This window comes from Dermacentor andersoni, chromosome 7 (genome assembly GCF_023375885.2).
Source record: "Dermacentor andersoni chromosome 7, qqDerAnde1_hic_scaffold, whole genome shotgun sequence".
In the NCBI taxonomy this organism is placed as follows: Eukaryota; Metazoa; Arthropoda; class Arachnida; order Ixodida; family Ixodidae; genus Dermacentor; species Dermacentor andersoni.
Genome location: NC_092820.1, coordinates 178223229 through 178243485, shown reverse-complemented (window position 1 = coordinate 178243485; position 20257 = coordinate 178223229). Strand labels below are relative to the sequence as shown.

Sequence of the window (20257 nt, the reverse complement as noted above, 5' to 3'; positions counted from 1 at the left end):
TATGGCCTTGCAGCCTGCCTAACCACTACGTGGCCATGTATGCGATGAAATTTCAAATACATTTGGCAGTGCAACAAAGGAGAGAACACTTATCTTCACACAACTGTGCTTATACTTGCTGCTATCTCTGTTTTTTGGTTGATTCAGTGAAAATGCCAACAAATTCTGAGCTTGCAATGCGACTGCAGGTGCTGGAGTGTGGGCATGATGACCAAATGCTAAATCAGCTGAGGATGTGTTCAAACAGTACATGCTGAAATTTCAGGCTTCTGACCTGAATGTGCTTGAGGTGAAAAAAAAGTCGAATTCTTAGTATCCAGTGTTCAGTTGTTGAATCTACCCACAGTAAGAGTTAAAGACAATCCCATCACTGGCAACCAGATGTACGAGTTGGAGTCGGGCACGTAAAAACGTGGTAGTAGGCCCATGCCGTCGTCCAACTCATCCATTCTTGGGACGTGGTTGAAGGGAGGAACTGGCTCTTATCGAGAACTAGGAGTACGGGATTTATTTACGATATCTACATGAAGACAGGAGAACATTACATTTCATCAGTCTAGGATGACTGAAAACGAAGCACAAAGCAGAAAGCACACCAAGCAGCCGAAAACGACTGCTTAAAAACCCTCTGTCCTCCCTAGATTTATAGGTGAGGGAAAACTGCCGTCCAACCTTCGTCCAAAGTCGTTGTAGTCGTAGCTGACCCGCCTTTGAGGGCATGAGATCCCACACTCATTCCTGCGCTTTTGTTTTACTGAACACACCGAGTGGAGAGGGCCCTCGTAAACAGGGGTTGTCACGCTTGACTCAAGCTGGCGCCTCTCGATTCCAGAGCTGACTCCGCAGTTAGCCGCCGCGTCTGTCAAATGACTGTGACGATTACTGCGGCCCGTGAGAAAGCGAAGTAAAATACCCTTTTCCAGGAGTTCTCTTGCTGCAATTAGACCGTGAAGGTGACAGCAAACCAACTAACAATACTCGGTCCGCCAAACGTGGCTAGCCTTGCTGGCGCAGTTGGGCTGTCCATAGGTGGCTTGGCTCTCTGTGCATTGTTGGCTTCATGCAGTGATTCGTCACAGCGGGCTGGGAGAAGTTCGAAGGTCACTTCGGGACCACCGCCTTTCCGGGGCAGCCGCTCTACCATCTGAGCTAACCAGGTGGCAGGGCGAAATCGAATTTGTCAACAACTTAAAGCAAAGGCATGAGTTTGACGTAATAGTTCTGTGGAAACCTGCAAGGCGGAGAGAAGTAATTAATTAAGGGAAATGAGACATCCACCCATTCATAGCAATTGCTGCAAAGGAAACCCATATGGGTTCTTTGAAAGAAAAGCCTCGCAGATGACGAAAAATTTGTTCTGGTCCGGGACTCGAACCCGGGACCACCGCCTTTCCGGGGCAGCGGCTCTACCATCTGAGCTACCCAGGCAGCTAGCAGAGGGCAGGGCGAAGTCGAATTTGTCAACAACTCGAAGCAAACGCAAGAGTTTGAAGTAATAGTTCTGCCGAAACCCGTAAAGTGGAGAGAAGTAATTATTTAGGGAAATGAGACATCCACCCATTCGTAGCAATTCCTACAAAGGAAACCCATATTTCTCCCAACTTCTCTCCACCTTGCGGGTTCCCGCAAAACTATAACGTCAAACTCTTGCCTTTGCTTTGTGTTGTTGACAAATTTGACTTCACCCTGCCATCTGCTAGCCGCCTGGTTAGCTCAGATGGCAGAGCGGCTGCCCCGAAAAGGCGGTGGTCCCGGGTTCGAGTCCCAGACCAGGACGAATTTTTCTTCATCTGGGAGACTTTTCTTTCAAGGAACCCGTATGGGTTTCCTTTGCACCGCCGTTCCCTGCTGCAGGCCGCGCGATGTGGGCATCACATTTCGCATCGGTGGCATCCGGCGTCGCCCACCAGCTCAATTTCGTCTCAGTTTCCCGTCGCCCTCTTATAACGCTACGCAATCGCAAAACAACAACACGTGTCTCAGGCCACCGAAGCAGCACCAGCTCGATGCGCATCAGCATCTTGAACAGCAGCGATCAGCGCGACGCTTCGCATTACGTAGACGTCAACAATAGTTGCGTCTGTCAGATTTCTTTAGTTACTTTGGATCGTACGTCTTTCCGGTTAGTATATTTTTTTCTCGCGTTTTTTATAACGTATAAATGAGGGTCCACTGCACAAAGTGCTGTGACAACAAATGCATGACGAATGCGTGATGAAGATGGCGTGACGATGGCTTGGCGAGAGTCGGATGACAAAGCTGGAATGATTACAATGCAACGACTGTGACGGCATCACGAGACTGTACCCAGTGGCCGACGCGATTATACAGCTTGGGTCACTGGGTCACCGTAGAAGGCGTAACGAGAGTCAGATCGCGAAGCTAGAATGACGATGATGGTACAGTGGCTAGAATAGGGGAAGTATGATTATCCCCGAGCGACCACTATGGGAGTCGCTGATGCTGCCTAGCGATGCCACCGCCAGATGGGGCTCGATCCTGTATAAACGTCGAGTAGAGCGCTTTTACAGCGGATGACTGCGAGTTTTATACACATTTTCAGAGTTTTTTCAGTCTGTTTGCTAAGATTTTCTTCAAAGTTTGTGCGAATGACACACAATGAGCCACCGTCAAAGCCATTGTTTTGTGCCCGGTTGCACGACTGGTTACAAGTCATGCAAGAACAAGTTTTCATTGTTCGGAGTCATCAAGGAAGACGCCGTGTTTCAGAAGTGGCAAAGGAGCATACCTAGAGCAGACAAGCCGCTTGAACACAACGCAGCTGTCTGTGAGCTGCATTTCGATCAGCAGTTCATCTCGCAACACTTTGAGCACTCAATTGACGGCTAAACAGTGCTCTTGGACCAAAGCAGGCCACTTCATCTGCCAGGCGCCGTACCAACAATATTTCCAAATGTACCAAAGTACCTCTCCAAGGCAGTTCCAAAGAAAAGAAAGCCTAAAGAGAGGTCAAGCTTGCATTCCTCAGTGCCATCAAAAAGGCGTCGAAAGGATGGGCTGCTGCAACCACCTTCGCAGAATAACGTTTTGCTCTGTGCCTTCCGATGATGAAGACGCACATGACTATAAGAATGTTCATCTTCCGTCCAGCCGGTGGGGAAAGCACATTCTCAGCGAAGAACCGTTAAAGGTAGCTTATAGTGTGTGCTCAGCTGTGCCCAAAAACATGAGTGTTCTGCATGCACAAAAGCTGGTGCTTTTCACAGTCGTAGACACTGTGGTGAAATGTGAAGTGTTTGTGCAAGGGGTTCCGATCACCCTGGAAACCCCAGCGGATCCAGCTTCTTTGCTGAAGGATGTTGACGCCATCTGTGTTTAGGCAGAGGCTGGACTTTTGGAAGAGTTCCCGTTTGCGTCTCCGAATGCGAATTTAACAGCGTGGAATGACACCATCTACAGCAAGTATTGCAAGGGAGTTTCAGGACCCGAAGAGAACTGCTATATGAAGTACAAGTATCTCAGAAAGCTTTTGATTAACCAAAGGTGCAGGAAAAAGAAACAAAAAGTAAGACCGAGCTCTGCCACGAAAATGAAGGCGAAAACAGAAACAGTGCGTCACATCAGAACTAAGGTGAAAACTTCAGACCAAGTGATTTCCAAGCTGTAGCAGGAAAATGAGGAGATTGAAGAATCTGCCATCCTGAAATCCTGAAGAGAATTGACATGCTCCCACCCAAACAGAAGGCTGCTATCATGCAATGCTTTGAAGCTGGGAGACGAAAGGCCCCAAAAGGCATACGTTATAGTCCAGAGTGGCTACTCGAGTGCATCATCATGCACATGAAAAGTCCTCGACTTTATGAACACGTCCACAGTGGAAAAATACTTGCCCTGCCCAGCCGAAGCTGCCTCAAGAAATACAAGAGGTAGTATGAGAGCAGCTTCGGATTCAATGCACATGTGCTTTCAGGCATCATGAAGACGAAAAAATTGAGTGACTTTGAACGCCACGGAGAGCTCATAATCGATGAAATGAAACTTTCCGAAAACTTGGGTGTTGCAGCAGGTGGAAAGATTGATGGTTTCGTAGACCTCGGCGCCGTTTACACCCAAATCTGACAAAACAGTCCCTTGCGACCACGGATTAGTGGTAATGTTTCAGCAGCTGTCAGGTTCATGGCACCAGATTCTTGGTGTGTTTGCACCTAAGGGCAATGTCAAGGCGCCACTACTCTCCAAGATCGTCTTGGAAGTGGTGATGCTAACCGAGAATGCTGGGCCGAGAGTGGACTATGTGACATGCGATGGAGCATCATGGAATCGTGCAATGTGGCATCAGTTCAGAATATCGGGTAAAGGAACAGCTATCAAGTCATCAACATCCCACCCCACTGATGATGACTGACGACTCTTTTTTCTGTCGGACTTTCCACACTTAGTGAAGTGTGTGAGAAACGGCTTTGTAAAAGCAGGTTACAAGACACCAGCAGGGCATGTGGACGTGAAGCCAGTAAAAATAGCTTATGAACTGGACAAATGTGCCACAATGCTCAAAGTTATGCCAAAGATAAGCGAAGTCCACCTGAACCCTAATAATTCTGAAAAAATGAAAGTTAATTATGCCTTTCATCTTTTCAGCTCTGAAGTTCTACATGGCCTCTTCTTCTATAAGAGCCAAATTGACAAAGCCTTGGCACACTGAACGCAGACAGAACATTTCATTGGATTTATGCAGAAGTTAATTGCCATCGTGACATCGAGACTTCCATCCGGTGCCCTCAGACCGAATTCACCAGAAGAACAGGTACTGAGTGATTCCATACTTTACATCAACGAATGGGAAGCCAAAACAGACGCCTCAAAAGCAAGTTTTTGTCTTCAAGCACAGCAGAAGGTTTAATAAGAGTGACCCTGCAAGGAACATTGGAGCTTTTAAGATACTTAACGGAGCAAGTAGGTTACAAATATTTGCTAACTTCCCGCCTGAGCCAGGATCCCATGGAGAAGTTGTTTGGCATAATTCGCCAGTTTTTGGGATGTAATGATCATCCAACCTCAGCACAGTTCCTTACTGCTGTTAACTGTCTGAGCTTCAATAATTTAGTAAAAGCTCTAGACACAGGCAACTGCTCAGGCGATGCAATCGTGTCATTTGTCGGACCAGCTGAGGCAGCCAATTAAGTGGATAACTTGATTGGTGCAGGAAGAATTAATGAAGCCTCCAGCGTGCTTGAAACATCATCCTTGTGCATCGATCATCCTTATCTGGAGAAGCATAGTGATGCAAGGCTGGTATTTTATTTCGCTGGCTATGTGGCCCGACGGAAAATACTAACAACGAAATGTCGGGACTGCTTTGAGCAGGTGCTGACATCCGTTGAGAATTCAGATGAAGCTCTCTCATCTTTCACCCAGTTTTGTGGTAAAGGAGGGCTTCTGTATCCCTCAAGACAACTTTTTTCGTTCATGGAAGCTTTGGAGGATGGCTTCACAATGTGGTTCAGTTGGAAGAAGGTCCAAAGAGATAGAGTCACCAATATTTTGCATTGTATGCAACATGTGCCTTCCATCGGTTGTGATGCCCACAAAGAAGCACTCCCAAGCAAAAAAGTGAAGTTTTTTATCTTGACACGACTTCACTTCTACATTGTGGGGCTTCGGGCTAACGTGCCCGGACCCGGCTAGCTAAGGTCTAAGGAGACACGTAGCTCGTCCCCACTCCGCAGCGCACGCAAAGGGGCGCCGCGGCGGGTTCACTGACTCACCGGCAAGGCGTAGAGACGACTCCAGCCGTGGCACCAACGAATGGGGGTTTATTTCCTGCTATGTACAAAATGCGAGTACAATACAGGAATACGGCACTGGGGTGGCAGTCGCAGACTACGGGTGAAAGCTCCCGGGAAGTCTGCTCCGCCACGCTGGCTCTTCCGAGCAGGTTCGCCACACCAAAGGGGGCCGCCTTGCTCAGAGGGGCGCGGGACCAAGGGGGTCCGCACGTCCGACAGCCATGAGCACCGAAAGTCAATCTGTCCGGGCGAAAGCGCCCGCGCACCTCCGATGCTGAAGGAGAGGGAAACCGAAGAGAGGGCAAGAGGGGCCCGCTCCTCAGGCACTGTTCTTACGCGCGGCGCACGGCGTAACGTGAGCCGCGCGCGCAAGCAGCAGGCTCCGCGTCGCGCCGGCGCCCGCGGCCGCGGGGAATGTACGCTATCCAAAATGAGGCTTGGAACTGCGTGTCCCCAGCGATCGCGCGGCCGAATGGCCCAAGTCGCGCGTAGACAGGAGACAGGGGTCCCAAAAGGGGTCCCCACATCCCCCCCCTCCTGAAGACTCGGGCCGGCCCATGAGGGAGCCGACCGGAATCAATGGCGAAGCTGACGTCTGACCTGTTTAATTTTCTCAAGCGAAAATATCGAAGTCGAGAGTCTCGCTCGCAGGGTCGGTGCCTCCGGCTTCCAGAGAAAGGACGGAGTTGTGGAGGGGCGCCAGCGCCGTCGCCTGCTGCACAGCTGCCGCGATGGTCGCCGCGAACACCGGGTCCGAAGCGAGAGCGCCGACAACGGAACGCAGCAGGGCCGGGTTGACGTCCGGGTCCGTGTTCTGCAGCACCTGTGGGGCTGGATCCGTCCCGGGCTCCTCGGCAGCTGGCTCCGTTCCCCTCACGTGAAGCTTGTGCACCGCGCTGGATTCATGGGCAGCACACAGCCGCAGCACACCGCACACGCCGCAGTACACTGCCGAAGGGTCCGAGGCCATGACGGCTCCACCCGAGGCCTCGACCATGGCTGATAGCGTGCGGCCGCGGAAAATGCGCGGTATCTCTCGCCCGCTCATGTGGTTCTCCACCTTTCTTTGCTCCTTCCACCGTTTCGTCGACACGAAGCAAAGTGGTGCTTCGGAACCGGATTGGAAGGCCCAGGTAGCGACATGGCGGCGTGGAGGCAAACGGGCAGCTGGCTGTGGAGACACTGGCAACGACCGCACCTGGAAGGATGCGGAGGTGGTAACAGCGCCAGCTTGCATCACGGGTCGTGCTGTGGTCTCAGGAGCGAGTGCGACCGCAGTGGCCTCTCGAACGGCTTGCGACTGGAGGCGCCCGCGGCTGCGGCGACGGCTCTCGCGGGACCTGGGCGAGTCGGTCGTCGTCCTCGAGGCGTGTTGCGACGGCTTCATTGTTGGCGTCCGTCTGGCACCACACTGACAATCAACACTTCACACAACTAACCGCACTCCGATTATAATAACAACACTACAAGCAAATCTCACCTTCCGCTGACGATGTTCACACACCGAACACGCAGAACACGAAGCTCACACTGCATCCGTCAGCTTGCCAATCACGCATCGTTCTGGCGCATTCACCTTTGCAGGCGGCTGCCAGAGGGAAGGAGGAGGCTCACGGAAAGGGGCATATTGGGCTTATGGTAGCCTCATGCATCCCTCCGGCCAGCGCTGAAACGCTAACCGTGCCTTTCATGGCACTCGAGCGCCACTGGAGGATAAAGTTCACCGGGCGCGAGCAGTAAGGCAACGGCTAGGTCGGCTTTCACAGCTCACGCCGGCGGGCTCGCGGATCACTTGGGTTCACCACGGCCCTCAGCCGAAGCTGCGCACTACGAAAAAGCGTCTTATTCGGCTAATGAGTGCCTTTTTTCCGCTTTAACGCATGCATTCACGCTATAGTCACACCTCTCCGCTTGCCAGCTCGGCGGGGAATAAGGTCCCTCTGCCTACCAGCGAGAAGCGGCGACTAAGAGCGTTTTCGCAAGTTATACCGGCGAGTGCGCGGATTGAGATCCGCCGTCTTGCTCGGTTGCGCTTGCTGTGTCTCTTCCTCTTCCCAGTTGCTGCTTCTGGCAACGAAAGGTTTGAGGTCAGAAACGTTCACTGGACCGCCGGATGGTCTACCGTTTGAGTCCACCAGCTTATACACAAGAGGCGACATTTTGGTCTCCACTCGGTATGGGCCCGACCACTTGGCCGACAGAGAGGCTGAGATGCCCTTTGTTGCGTCACTCAGCACATGATTGCGCCTGAGGACTAGGTCACCTACTTGATAATGTACCTCTCTATGCGACCGGTCGTATTGTGCTTTTTGTCCAGCGCGTGCTTTCGCCAGGTTGGTGCGGGCATGAGAAAGGGCCTCGCTCATCCTAGCGCGCACTTGCACCGCGTAGTCGGAGAGACCCGACGCAACGGCGCTCGCCCCGCTGCCGGTTCGCAGAACGCGATCCATAGGGTTTGGCAGCTCTCTCCCGAAATTGAGGAAAGCGGGCGTGTACCCAGTCGAACGGTTCACCGAGGTGCGCAAAGAGAAACCTATCTCGCGGAGACAGGCGTCCCAGTCCCTGTGTTGCTGGGCAAAGGCCGCGAGCAAGGGCTTCACATTTCGGTTCATCCGCTCGGTGGGATTGGCCTGAGGGTGATAAGTCGTTGTTTTGCGGTGCTTTATGCCAAAGGCTGCACAGACATCGACGAACACCTTGGCCGTGAAATAGGACGCGTTGTCAGTGATCAACTCCGCCGGAAAGCCAAAGCGGGTGAATACCTCGAGCAACTTGTCCCATATGACGCGTGCCGTTAGTTTCCGAAGGGGAAATAGTTCCACCCACTTCGTGAAATGATCTGTGACGGCCAGCAGGAAGGTGTGACCTTGCCGGCTTCTTGGGAAAGGTCCCATAACGTCACAGGCCGCGATTTGCCATGGTAGCTGGCTGTCGATCGGCTGCATGAGGCCGGGGGGTTTGCCACCACGGGGCTTCACACTCTGACACATGCGGCACGAGCGAGAGTAATGAAGTACATCACGCTTCATGCCTGGCCAGGTTGCGGAGCGGCTCAACTTAATATAAGTCTTACGGCCACTCGCGTGTCCGGCCAACCGCGAGTCATGGAAGTAGCTCAACGTGGCCCTCCGTAGACTGCGGGGGATCACCACCTTAAAGGACTCATTAGGAGCCTCTTCAGATGGGATATAGCGCAGGAGCACTCCATCAGCATCCAGCAGATACGAATCCAACGTGCCTGCAGCAATACCAGCTGCGTCGCACCCGGCGCCAACAGCAATACCAGCTGTCAATTTGCGCCCATCGGCGTTGCCGCCTCGCTCCCTTTCGGAGCCGTGCTCTTTTTCGAGCTCGTCAGCGATTTGCTGACAAAATGGGTCTTTCCGCTGAGCTTCCAGCAGCTCCCGTCTGCTGAATGTGATACCCATGGACGTTACAGGGTCCAGCAGGTACGCACTTTCGCCCGGCGACGGCGGCTTATAGGCCGCACAGCCGCCTGAACTCGCTCCTTCCGTGCCATTGGAGACAAGGGCTCCGGCTTCGTTCAGAAGCGTTGTCGCGGAGGGGTGCCGGTCAAAGGTGTCCGGGTCTGAAACGGGGGCGCGCGACAAGGCGTCGGCCACCACGTTTGTGCTCCCCTTCCGATAGCGAACAACAAAGTTGTAGCGCTGTAACGTCAATGCCCAGCGCGCGAGGCGGCCTGAGGGCTCGCGCAAGCGCTTCAGCCAGGTGAGCGCCATGTGATCCGTTTCAACCACAAAAGGCACTCCGTCGACGTAGTGATCGAACTTACGCAGAGCGAACACTATCGCTAGACACTCACGTTCGGTCACGGAATAGTTACGCTCTGCGGGCGTCAACGACCGGCTGGCAAAGGCCACTGGCCGAAGAACGTCCTCATGTTCTTGGAGCAGCACCGCACCTATACCCAGGTCGCTCGCGTCAGCTTGGACTACGAACTCCCTGTTCAGGTCGGGCAGCTTCAGCTCGGCTGTGTCCACAAGAGCTTTAGAGAGAGCCCTGAAGGCATCATCTTGCTCCGGACCCCAGCTCCAGCTTGTAGACTTCCTCAACAACGAGGTCAAGGGAGCCTGTAGAGCGGCGCAGTTGGGCACAAATTGGCGGTAGTAATTCACCATGCCCAAAAAGCGTCTGAGGGCCTGTATGTTAGCCGGCGTTGGGTACTCGAGGATAGCTCGGACCTTGTCCTCGCTCGGCAAAACACGGCCTCGCTCTATTGTAAAGCCCAGCAGTGAGACACGGGTCTCTGCGATCTGAGCTTTCTTCGGGTTCAGAGTGATCCCGGCAGCGTGCAGCCTTCCGAGGATGTCCTCCAAGTGGCGGAGATGTTCCTCAAAGGTGCGAGAGAAGAGGACAATATCGTCTAGGTAGGCTAGGGCGTATTGCCATTTTGCCCTTCCGAGAACTCTGTCCATCAATCTCTGGAAAGTCGCTGCAGCGCCCGAGCAGCCAAAGGGCATGCGAGTGAACTCGTACAAGCCTCTATGTGAGGTGAAAGCGGTTTTCTCCGCGTCCCTTGGCTCCATCTGCACTTGCAGGTAACCGCGGCTAGCATCTAGAGTGGTAAAATAATGTGCACCACCTAGGCTCGCCACGATTGAGTCAATGCTCGGCATAGGGTAAGCATCCTTCCGAGTGACTTCATTGAGTCGGCGGTAGTCCACGCAAAGACGAGAGGAGCCGTCTTTTTTTCGGGACCAGCACTACCGGAGAACCCCACGGACTATTAGATCGGCGGATTACTCCAGTCTCGATCATTTCGTCCATTGCGAGGTCGATGGCTTTCCTTTTGGCCACACTCACGGGCCTAGGATTGCATTTCCACGGTAGCGCGTCGCCTGTGTCGATCCGGTGTCGCACAAGAGTGGTGCGTCCCGGCCGATCTGTAAACATCGCGTGAAATTGGTTCAGCAGCGATGACAGGCGCGCCTTCTCACGTTCCGACAAACTGCCAGGCAAAGGCGGCAGCGAGCGGTTCGTTTCGCCGCGCGCGCTTGCGATCGTAGGATTACATGAAATCCGATCCGCTAGCGCTGCGCTCGGCTCGGGAGAATGAGTCTCGCAACGAGCTCTGCCCGCTTCGCTGGCCGACGAGGGGCCGCGTACAGCGGGTTTTGTGACAGCCGGAGTCTGGGGGGTCAATGGGACTCGCCCCTCCTCCTGCCGTGGTGCCGCGCCTGGGGCTCTAGGTGCCACCGAAGCGACAGGGAAATGCGCAAAAGGTTTCAGGGGCGCACCAGGGCCCTCCCTGTATCCTTTGTTCGCAATGTCTATCACGATCCCAGTGCGGGCCAGAAAGTCTCGGCCTACTATCACGGGTACGGACAGACCAGGGAGGTACACGAACCTGTGACGGCGTACACGCTCCTCCCAGCGCACAACCAATCTCGCCGAGCCACACGAGGTAGCCGCACCGCTCGCGAGATGGAAGGCGGTGTTGCAGGCTCGCAGCCGGACTGAGTGCCGGCGTAAGTGAGCCAAAACTTCCTCCCCGAACAGCGAGGCTGTGGCACCACTGTCCAGTAGCGCTGCAAACGTTCGACCAGCGATCGTGAGCGCAAGGAAGGGGGCTGGCGACGGGTCATCAATTCCGACCCTACACGCCATCGGGGCTAAGGAACCCCTTGTTTCAGGCACCGCCGGCGAAGGCAGAGTCACCGGCGGCGCACGCCGTTTCCCGTCGGGCGATTGTGCCCTTCGGTAGCGCGGCGGTTTGTGCACTCCCGGGCAATGTGGCCCGTCTCATTGCACTTGTAGCAGACGACGCTGCGTGCAGGCGGAGCTGCCCGCGGAGCGCTGCGCGCCGGCGGTGGTTTCTGTTGCGCCGCGTGGGCATTGGTATCAGTTTCCACCGCCGGGCCGCTTCGGCGGTCCCAGTTTCTTGCTCGGCCGGGCTGGGCGACTGTGTGCGCCCGCCTGGCATACGAGTACGGGTCGAGAGCGCGGTCAGAGAGCTCCCTCGCGCCTCGCTCCGTTTCTCCGAGGGCTGCCGTTGCGTCGGTTAGCCGGAAAGGGGCGGGCGTAAGCACGTTGCCGCCGTTCCAAGCGCACCGAGGTTCAAGGGACAACGACGCTGGCGGCGGCGGGCGGTAGGCCCGCGCGGCCAGAATGTCACCCTGAATACGCTTCGCTTCAGCGGCCAAATCGTCCAGGTCGTGGAACCGGCCGTTTCGAAGGTAAGCGGCGAAGGTTGGATGGGCTTGCCGAATCACCCGCTCCACCTTCTCAGAGTTCGACGCCGAGTGCTCTGCTAGGAGATAAAGCTCCTGCATGGCTCTCACGTACTCGAGCAGAGATTCGTCCCTGTGTTGGGTTCGAAGCTCCAACTCGCGCCGCATGCGTCGCTCATAGTCAGGAGGGAGGAATTCATGGCTGAACAGCGTCCTAAACTCCTCCATGCTACGAGCGCGCTGTCCGACTAGGCGGTACCACCGCGCAGCTTGGGCGGTCAGCGAGACAGGCAGTATGGTGCCTATAATCACGCTGTCTTCCAGCCTCATCGCTTTCTGGTATTGGCATAGAGACTCCAGGTATTCCGTAGCGCTCATGCGGTCTGAGTAACCGCTGTACGTCGGAATATGTACCTTGAAGTTGCTCGGCAGGGCAGGCCTAGGGGGACTAGGGTCCACCACGGGAGGCCTGACGCTAGCCTGAGATTGCGCCATTTCCATCAGCGATGATAGCAACTGCGCGGCTGCGTTGTGCAGCGGCAATTGGTCCGGGCGAGGCTCACAGGGTGCCTGCCGGGATGTGCCCGCTCGTGGCCCTAAGGGACCGGCGAACGGCGGAGAAATGTCGTGCGGGCCTATGGGAGGCCGGCCGACGGTGCTGCGAAAAGGTTGCCCTCCAGGCCAACTGAGGCCGGATAGCGGATCGCAGTCGCCGGCGGAGCGGGATGGCTCCTGCTCGGCAGAACGCCGAAGCAGCTGAGCAGTTAAAGGGCTCACGCTGCTTGGACCGTAGGGTGCCGCTGGGCGAACGGACTGACCAATGGGCGTCCCTAGGGGGTCGCACTTGGCATCTGATAGCATGGGGTTGCCACGAAGAGCATCCCTGAAGCTTACAGCATTGTCCGCTGCCTCAAACGACAGAAGGTCCGCAACCAAGGATTCAGGCTGCGACGGGGGCCGCAAAGGGGCCTGCTCCGACGCCATGCCGAAACCTAGTTGGGCGCCAGATATGTGGGGCTTCGTGCTAACGTGCCCGGACCCGGCTAGCTAAGGTCTAAGGAGACACGTAGCTCGTCCCCACTCCGCAGCGCACGCAAAGGGGCGCCGCGGCGGGTTCGCTGACTCACCGGCAAGGCGTAGAGACGACTCCAGCCGTGGCACCAACGAATGGGGGTTTATTTCCTGCTATGTACAAAATGCGAGTACAATACAGGAATACGGCACTGGGGTGGCAGTCGCAGACTACGGGTGAAAGCTCCCGGGAAGTCTGCTCCGCCACGCTGGCTCTTCCGAGCAGGTTCGCCACACCAAAGGGGGCCGCCTTGCTCAGAGGGGCGCGGGACCAAGGGGGTCCGCACGTCCGACAGCCATGAGCACCGAAAGTCAATCTGTCCGGGCGAAAGCGCCCGCGCACCTCCGATGCTGAAGGAGAGGGAAACCGAAGAGAGGGCGAGAGGGGCCCGCTCCTCAGGCACTGTTCTTACGCGCGGCGCACGGCGTAACGTGAGCCGCGCGCGCAAGCAGCAGGCTCCGCGTCGCGCCGGCGCCCGCGGCCGCGGGGAATGTACGCTATCCAAAATGAGGCTTGGAACTGCGTGTCCCCAGCGATCGCGCGGCCGAATGGCCCAAGTCGCGCGTAGACAGGAGACAGGGGTCCCAAAAGGGGTCCCCACAACATCAAGTCTTTGAACAAAGAAAGAATATCAATGCGAGAAAAAAAGAAACATCTGAAGATGCGCCACACTACATAACCAACATAGCAATGCAGATGTTCACTTCGCCTAATCTTAACTTGCTGAATAAAATTGATAAAAATTAAAAAGCTTGTGTGGATCTCGTTATTTTTGCTTTTTATAGACAGTGTTATGGTGCCTGTTAGAATCTAGTAGTCAAAACCAACATGCCAGCAATTTTGAATCTCCAGTAATGCAGGTCATCTCACAAGGTGAACCGATTAGCTAACTCAGACCTCATGGGTTAATGAGGAGCAAGATGGGCAGGAGGGCACGAAGGCAGTTACAATAAGGTCATTTTCGCAGTATTATTTAGGAGCTAATGCCACGGTCATAATAAATTACGCTTTAGGATATAGGTCAAGTAAGGCGCCGTTCAACAGATCAGCGTCGCTTGTCGACTGAATAAATTCAGATCTCGGCACTAATACGCTCAGTGTTTAGTCTGGTAAACATGTGAAACTGCGATCGCGTGGCCTTCGCTGGAGAATCGATGGCACCAGACACATGTGTGGAATGAGCAGCTGTACATGCATTTTGGACCGCCTTTCGCAACAGCGCAAAGCGAAGTGCAGAGGCCATGCGATCGTAGTTTCCTCAGATATGGCTTTGTTATGACTGCAGCTAATCTAAAAAAGGAGCGTAGAACACCAAGCTGCCAGAGTGCAGCGGCTAGAATGCCACAGTGGCTACAGTAGACTGCCACTGCCGCCGTTTCCGAGCGACGTGCAAGCAAATGCGAGCGCCACCTGAGCGGAACATCCGAGAAGCCCACGTGAGAAACGGCGCCTTGTGCACACTTCCCCTATTCTAGCCACTGTAATGATAGAAAGACCACAATGGCATCATGACCGCAAGAATATACCTAGTGGCCCAAGCTGGTAGACAACTTGGGCCACATGTGGCAAAAGAGGCTAGATAGATAGAGAGGCTAGGAATGGATGAAGTAGGCAAAAATGCTAAAATATTATATAGCCCAAAGTGTGAAATAATTATGGTAAATTCACATTTCATTTTTCCTGCATTTCTTTGTGCAATTCCTTGCCTTTAGCTATAAAAAAGTGTAAGACCACATACAAACTTAAAATAGATCTTGAAATGTATTTGATTAAGTTGCTCTAATTGCTGTACATCTTTTTAATTTTTTGCTTTTGCTCCCTGTGTGGCACATTGTTTTTAAGACTTTCCTAGTTTTACACCATAGCTTATTTCACACATATTGCTCATAGTTTTTAAATTACTTTTAGTAATTGATGTGTCTTTGTATTAGATTATATATATGTACCTATTTTTTCGTTATGCTTATTATTTGCATGTAGTTCACATTTGATGTACCTCTGTACATACTCACACACTTGTACTTCCTTATTTTTTTTTCTTTTCATTTATTTTTTTTGTGTATTTCTGCTGAATTGTTCTCTTATATTTGTTCTAGTTTTATACGAACAGTATGCCAATAACCTTGACATTGCTGCCATGTGGCCATTCCTCTCACCACCTAACATTGACCGAAGGTCCAAATACAGTCTATCACTATGGGACCTCCTTTTGTATTTGATATCTGTCAAAACTTGTAATCACTTTGTGAAGCAATAAACTTGTAAACTTGGAAAGCAACAGTAAAAGAATCTCCAGTGTCTGCAAAACACAACTTTTTAGCACCTGATGCGATAGCCTTTGCGATTGCTTCCTTGTGTTCCAATGTGATGGTCTTTTGCTTCCACTCTTTATTAAGCATGAAATGCTTTTAGCTCCTGTTGTCAGCGACCTTGAGCCAAAAGCCAGAGCTGTTATCCGGGCACTCAAACAAGAATATCTGGGCAAGTTGCAAGAGCAAAACGAGATCATTTGGGCAACCAGTCAAGACCGCATTACATATGCTAGTTACTTGTTTGTTCACAATATCACTCAAGCTGTAACTTTTAGTACGGTGAAGTTTTATTTGTCATTTTCAATAGCAACATTCAAAACGCACATACAGGACGCTATATACTTAGTTGTCATCTTCTGGCATGGAGACAGAGTTACCTGTGCTCTTTTCAATGCTAGCAGTCGATGAGGTTTGCAGCGTGTCTGGCGCACAAGCAGCGCCGGCAGAGGTTCTCTCTGTGACAGGAAACTATTGCATCCATATAGACCAGTGCACAGCATGGCGTGGTGCAGTGTGGTGTGGTGGGGTGTGCCGTTGCAAACATGCACTACACCCATTTTAAGATTGTGGATAGTATCATCTCCAACCAATCTGCTTTGCCGGTATCCATTTCTTGCTTGCATCTACTTTTGATTACGAGAGAGCCAGCATTCTTTTTTTTTTTGCTCACTCATATGGTCGTGAAACTGGCGAAACAGCGACACAGTCGAAGGGAACAGCTGGCACGCTGAGATGCGAATGAAATACCTCATGTTTGGTCTGCATATGGCACACAACACAGTGTGCTGAATATGCAGCTGGAACAGATTTCTTCAGTGGCCTCCATGACTTTAAGAGACAGTTTGCCTTTCGCAAGATTTCGGGAACCCGTCGAAGTATGCTGCCGACAGTGCACTCTTGGCCCCGTGCAAACATAGCAAACTTGAAGAAAAGAGCGCTACATGAAGCGCTCTTTTCTTTACTTCAAGTATGTTAAACCAACACGCCCACATCAAGCTTCTGCTGCTTCAAACACAGCAAGAGTGCCACAAACACTGCCGGCCATACACGTGGACACATATGGCATGCGAAAGTGAAACTACCTCGAAAAGTGATCGCCTAAGAATACTACGCCAACGCAACCTCAAAGGTTATACCAAGCTGTGTCAGCCTACGTGGTGCACTGCAGCAAGAGAGCAAAGCGGAGCCGATGGTTTTCCACGCGCAGCATGCAAGCAGCACCATTGATATGTGGCTTAGCGCAGCCTCCGAGATAGCGATCTTGGAGCGCGTGCCTGCATGCCTTTCTTCACAAGCTACGCACCGCAGCAAAAGAGTCAAGTGCAATAAATACCAGTGCTGCTCAACACCACTGGACGAGTGAATTTCAAACAGCTGCACTAACCGAATGGCCAAACCCGGGGGGAAGTGATATGCTCAATGTGCAATGGCCGGTATATTTTGGTTTCAGAGACTAATCTAGTTCACTGAATCCATTGGCAGGACAACTGTACTTTGTTAAAACAAGGTTTCAAATATATGAATCTCAATGGGGATTTCAAGGGGAATTGCATTTACTTCGTTATATTAATTATTTCACTGCAATGAGGTTCGAGTGCACTATTAAGGGTTAGTAGCAGTTCTAACTATATATGTACATGCTACCACCCCACAAGAAAAGACTTTTTCCTTTCCCTTTTTTTTTTAACCACAATTCAGCTTCTGGAGCAAAGCTGTTGCTCTAAATTGACTGCTCGGCTGAGATAAGGTTGCATCCAAAATTTTTAAATCTAGGGCCACAATACAACGCACACTTAAAAAGTATTTTTATCCTGTTGTTTTACATGCCAAAAGCACGATATGATTATGAGGCATGCCATAGTAGGGGACTTCAGATTAATTTTGACCACTGGGGTTGTATAATGTGCACCCCCATCCAAATGCAGCCGCTGCAAGCAGGATTTGCTTCCGCGACCTAAAGCTTAGCGGCGTGACGCTGTAGCCACTGAAATACCACGGCGGGGAACACACATTTGTCTGATAAACATCACGATAAGAGAGTAAAATGCACTCACCAAAATGTAGAGTTCTTGTTGGCAAATAGTGTCAAAATAGGCCTGGTAAGCCTCTTCAATGGGCTGCAGGTATGCCACGTTGACATGCAGGTGCTGGGCAAACTGCACAAGCAAGGACAAAAAGCTTAAGGGGAAGCTCATGCTATCCCAACCACAAGAACACTTGCAGACTTGAGCTCTTACTCAACTCGTCTATTGTGGTGGAAAAAGGTTCTCACAGTTTAAACCACCATCTCTTCAAGAACTTCTTTAAAGTGTGCACAACATCATCATCGTTCACTACACTATAGACAGCTATGGCCTGCAAAACCCTGCACAAATTTCCAACCACAAATGCTGCGAGGCAGCTCAATACTTAGTGTGTCCAGCTCCCAAGTGCACATTGCCACTCATTGCTGTTCAGTATACATAGTGACGACAGCACTGGGCAAAGTAATGTTTTTCTTTGATATCTGGCAAGGCGGAGAAGAGGTAGTGGGCTGGCGATGGTGATACACTAGTGGTAACACTGCCGTGTGCTGGCGTGTTGACCTTGCATTTGCTTCAAGGTGCCGGCTGTCTGCAACACGGTGTACTGACCTAGACATTCACCGAAGTGACCATCTGCCAGTATACTCATATATTGGCAGATGGTCACTTCCATGAATGTCCAAATCAGTACCATTGTGCTGCAAGTTGTTACAACCTCCAGTTCCACACACTGTGCATAGCATTAACTGTGTCACCTGTTGCACCATCCCATCAATATATGCAATCAAAGCATATGCTTTGCGATGCTACATTATGCGACACTACAAAACATCTCGGTGCAGATAAACCTAGATTGCCCTTTGAAGGCCAGTACGAGCGACTTCACACAATTCGGTGTCGAGCAGAATGGGAAAAATTTTGGCAGAGCCCACCTCATGATGACTGTCGAAATTCATGCATAGTAACAACGCACGGTATTGCTGAAGACACCTTTATTTACAATCTCGAGTGTTCAATCCGAGATTTCCATTGCTTTGGGCTCGTTACGAATTGCACAAACCCCACAAGTGTGTGGGAATTTAGTTATACTGTGCTAAATATAGGGGCATTACTCAAGTTTGTACGTGCACACATGACCCTTCTCTGGATCGCACTATGCCAGCAGAGCGGCAGTCACTCGCTAGCACTTTCGCAGGAGCCCTAACAGTCAGAGCTGTGACCCCTAGCCCACGGTTCGAAGTGAGTTGTGACCATGGCAGGTTCAGGCTAGTGGGACAGGGTGAGTCTTTGACTTAAGGTGTTTATTCAGCTTGTAGTTACATGTACCAACAAAGCAACAACAGCAAACAAACACAAATACAAAACCACAGTGGCAGTGCGTTCCGCACACCTGAGGCAAAAAACCACACAATTTGGAAACCACACAAGAGGCTGATGAGTGTTCAGCTCACCCTGAGTGGATCTTCGCTCGGGCCCTGCGGCGGTCGGTCGCTCATGAAGGCCGAGCGCAGCAGGGAGACGGCGTGCGGCGGTCTCAGCGGCTAAATTGAGATGCAGCCAGTCGCAAGCTCCTCAGCCGAAAGACAAAGACGCATCGGGAGAATAGGGCTTCTCCCCGAGCGGCAGAGAGAGAGCCTCCCCAGTTCCAAGAAAGGGGAAAGCAGGAAACGGGGAGCCTTGGCTGCGGCATCGCAGCCAGGCGCGAAGAGCAGCGGGAGCGGCGAAACGTGCCCTCTCTCCGCTACCTTGCGCGAGCGAACACGTGATCATCGCGTGATAACCGTGTGGCCGCTGCAGAGATATCGGGATGCGTGTGGGATCCCACAGGGCACAAGATGAAAGCAAATCAATATGAGTGCAGTAGAAAACTTTTCAGAAAACGATCGTGCAGCACAGAATAACAGAATAACAATGCAGCACAGCACTTCATTGTTGCTGGGGCTACGGGAAGATCCTCCTGATAGGGCTAGTGAGAAACTGAAATGTTGCCCATAGGTGATTTCCTAGCATCAATGTTTGGAGAGGCTGTCAATACTGAGCTATCAAAGTGCAGTTTCATTTAGTCAGCCAACGTGTGGTGGGCCTCCTACCAGCCCCCTTCAATCGTTAGCCTTTAGACTTAAACGACCAATTGTAACAGATGCCAGCAAATGTTCACGTTCCCTGAAAAGGTGGCCAGATCTAAGGTATATAGAGCTGAATAATATTCAGGCCTAAAAATGTTCTTGGCGTGTTAGAAAGAGAGAATTTATTAGAAAGGCAGAGAGGTCGGCTTGAGCTAGCGTACTCTGGCCTGGTACTCTGCACAGGGGAAAGGGGACATAAAAGAGTGATGAAAAATGATGATGAGGACCGGAAGAAGGGATACATATGTACACTAACACAGTGCTTTTCTTAAAGCCTTGCGTTTAGTCCGGTCGTCTTCAAGCAGTCCAGAGCAGCCTTTGTAGCTACTGTTGCTACTGTACAGTCACACTACAGACAAAATAGTACTTTCAGACAATGTTTGCTTGCCAGTGCCTGCTAGGGTCGAAGCCAGCGTCTTCGGCTGTGATACATAGAGAGGGAAGTCACAGGACAGATGTTAGAGAGTCTCAGATGTTTGGCACTGTTCAAAGTTCAGGTTGTCCGCATGGCCAATTAGATATGCATAGCGTCGAGTGACTGTGATGCCCTGGCAAATCCGGTAAAGCATGCTTGCTTGGTAGCACTTGACTTTAGCGGGGAGGTGAAAAGTCCTGCCCCAGTATATTTCCCGCAGGCACCTGTACTGATGGTCTGGTTGAATTCAGTAATCTGCTGTGCAATCTTGCATGAGCGCAGTCGACAAAGAGTTTACATCACTTCGTGAGTATAGAATCTTTACGTAGACGGCTTCAGAAATAGTTCTTGCTTCCACATCAGCTAGCTC

The 20257-nt window shown here is 52.0% G+C and overlaps 1 protein-coding gene across 12 annotated transcripts in view; it reads right to left on the bottom strand.

Moving 5' to 3' along the window:
* The window catches only part of LOC126533186 (protein phosphatase 1 regulatory subunit 21-like), a 250792-nt gene that overhangs the window by 133877 nt on the left and 96658 nt on the right, over positions 1-20257 (bottom strand). For all 12 annotated transcript variants that reach the window (XM_055071642.2, XM_055071640.2, XM_055071641.2 and 9 more), the window contains one exon: positions 17377-17478. In XM_055071642.2, the coding sequence (XP_054927617.2) occupies positions 17377-17478 (102 nt within the window). The remainder of the gene's footprint in view (positions 1-17376; positions 17479-20257) is intronic.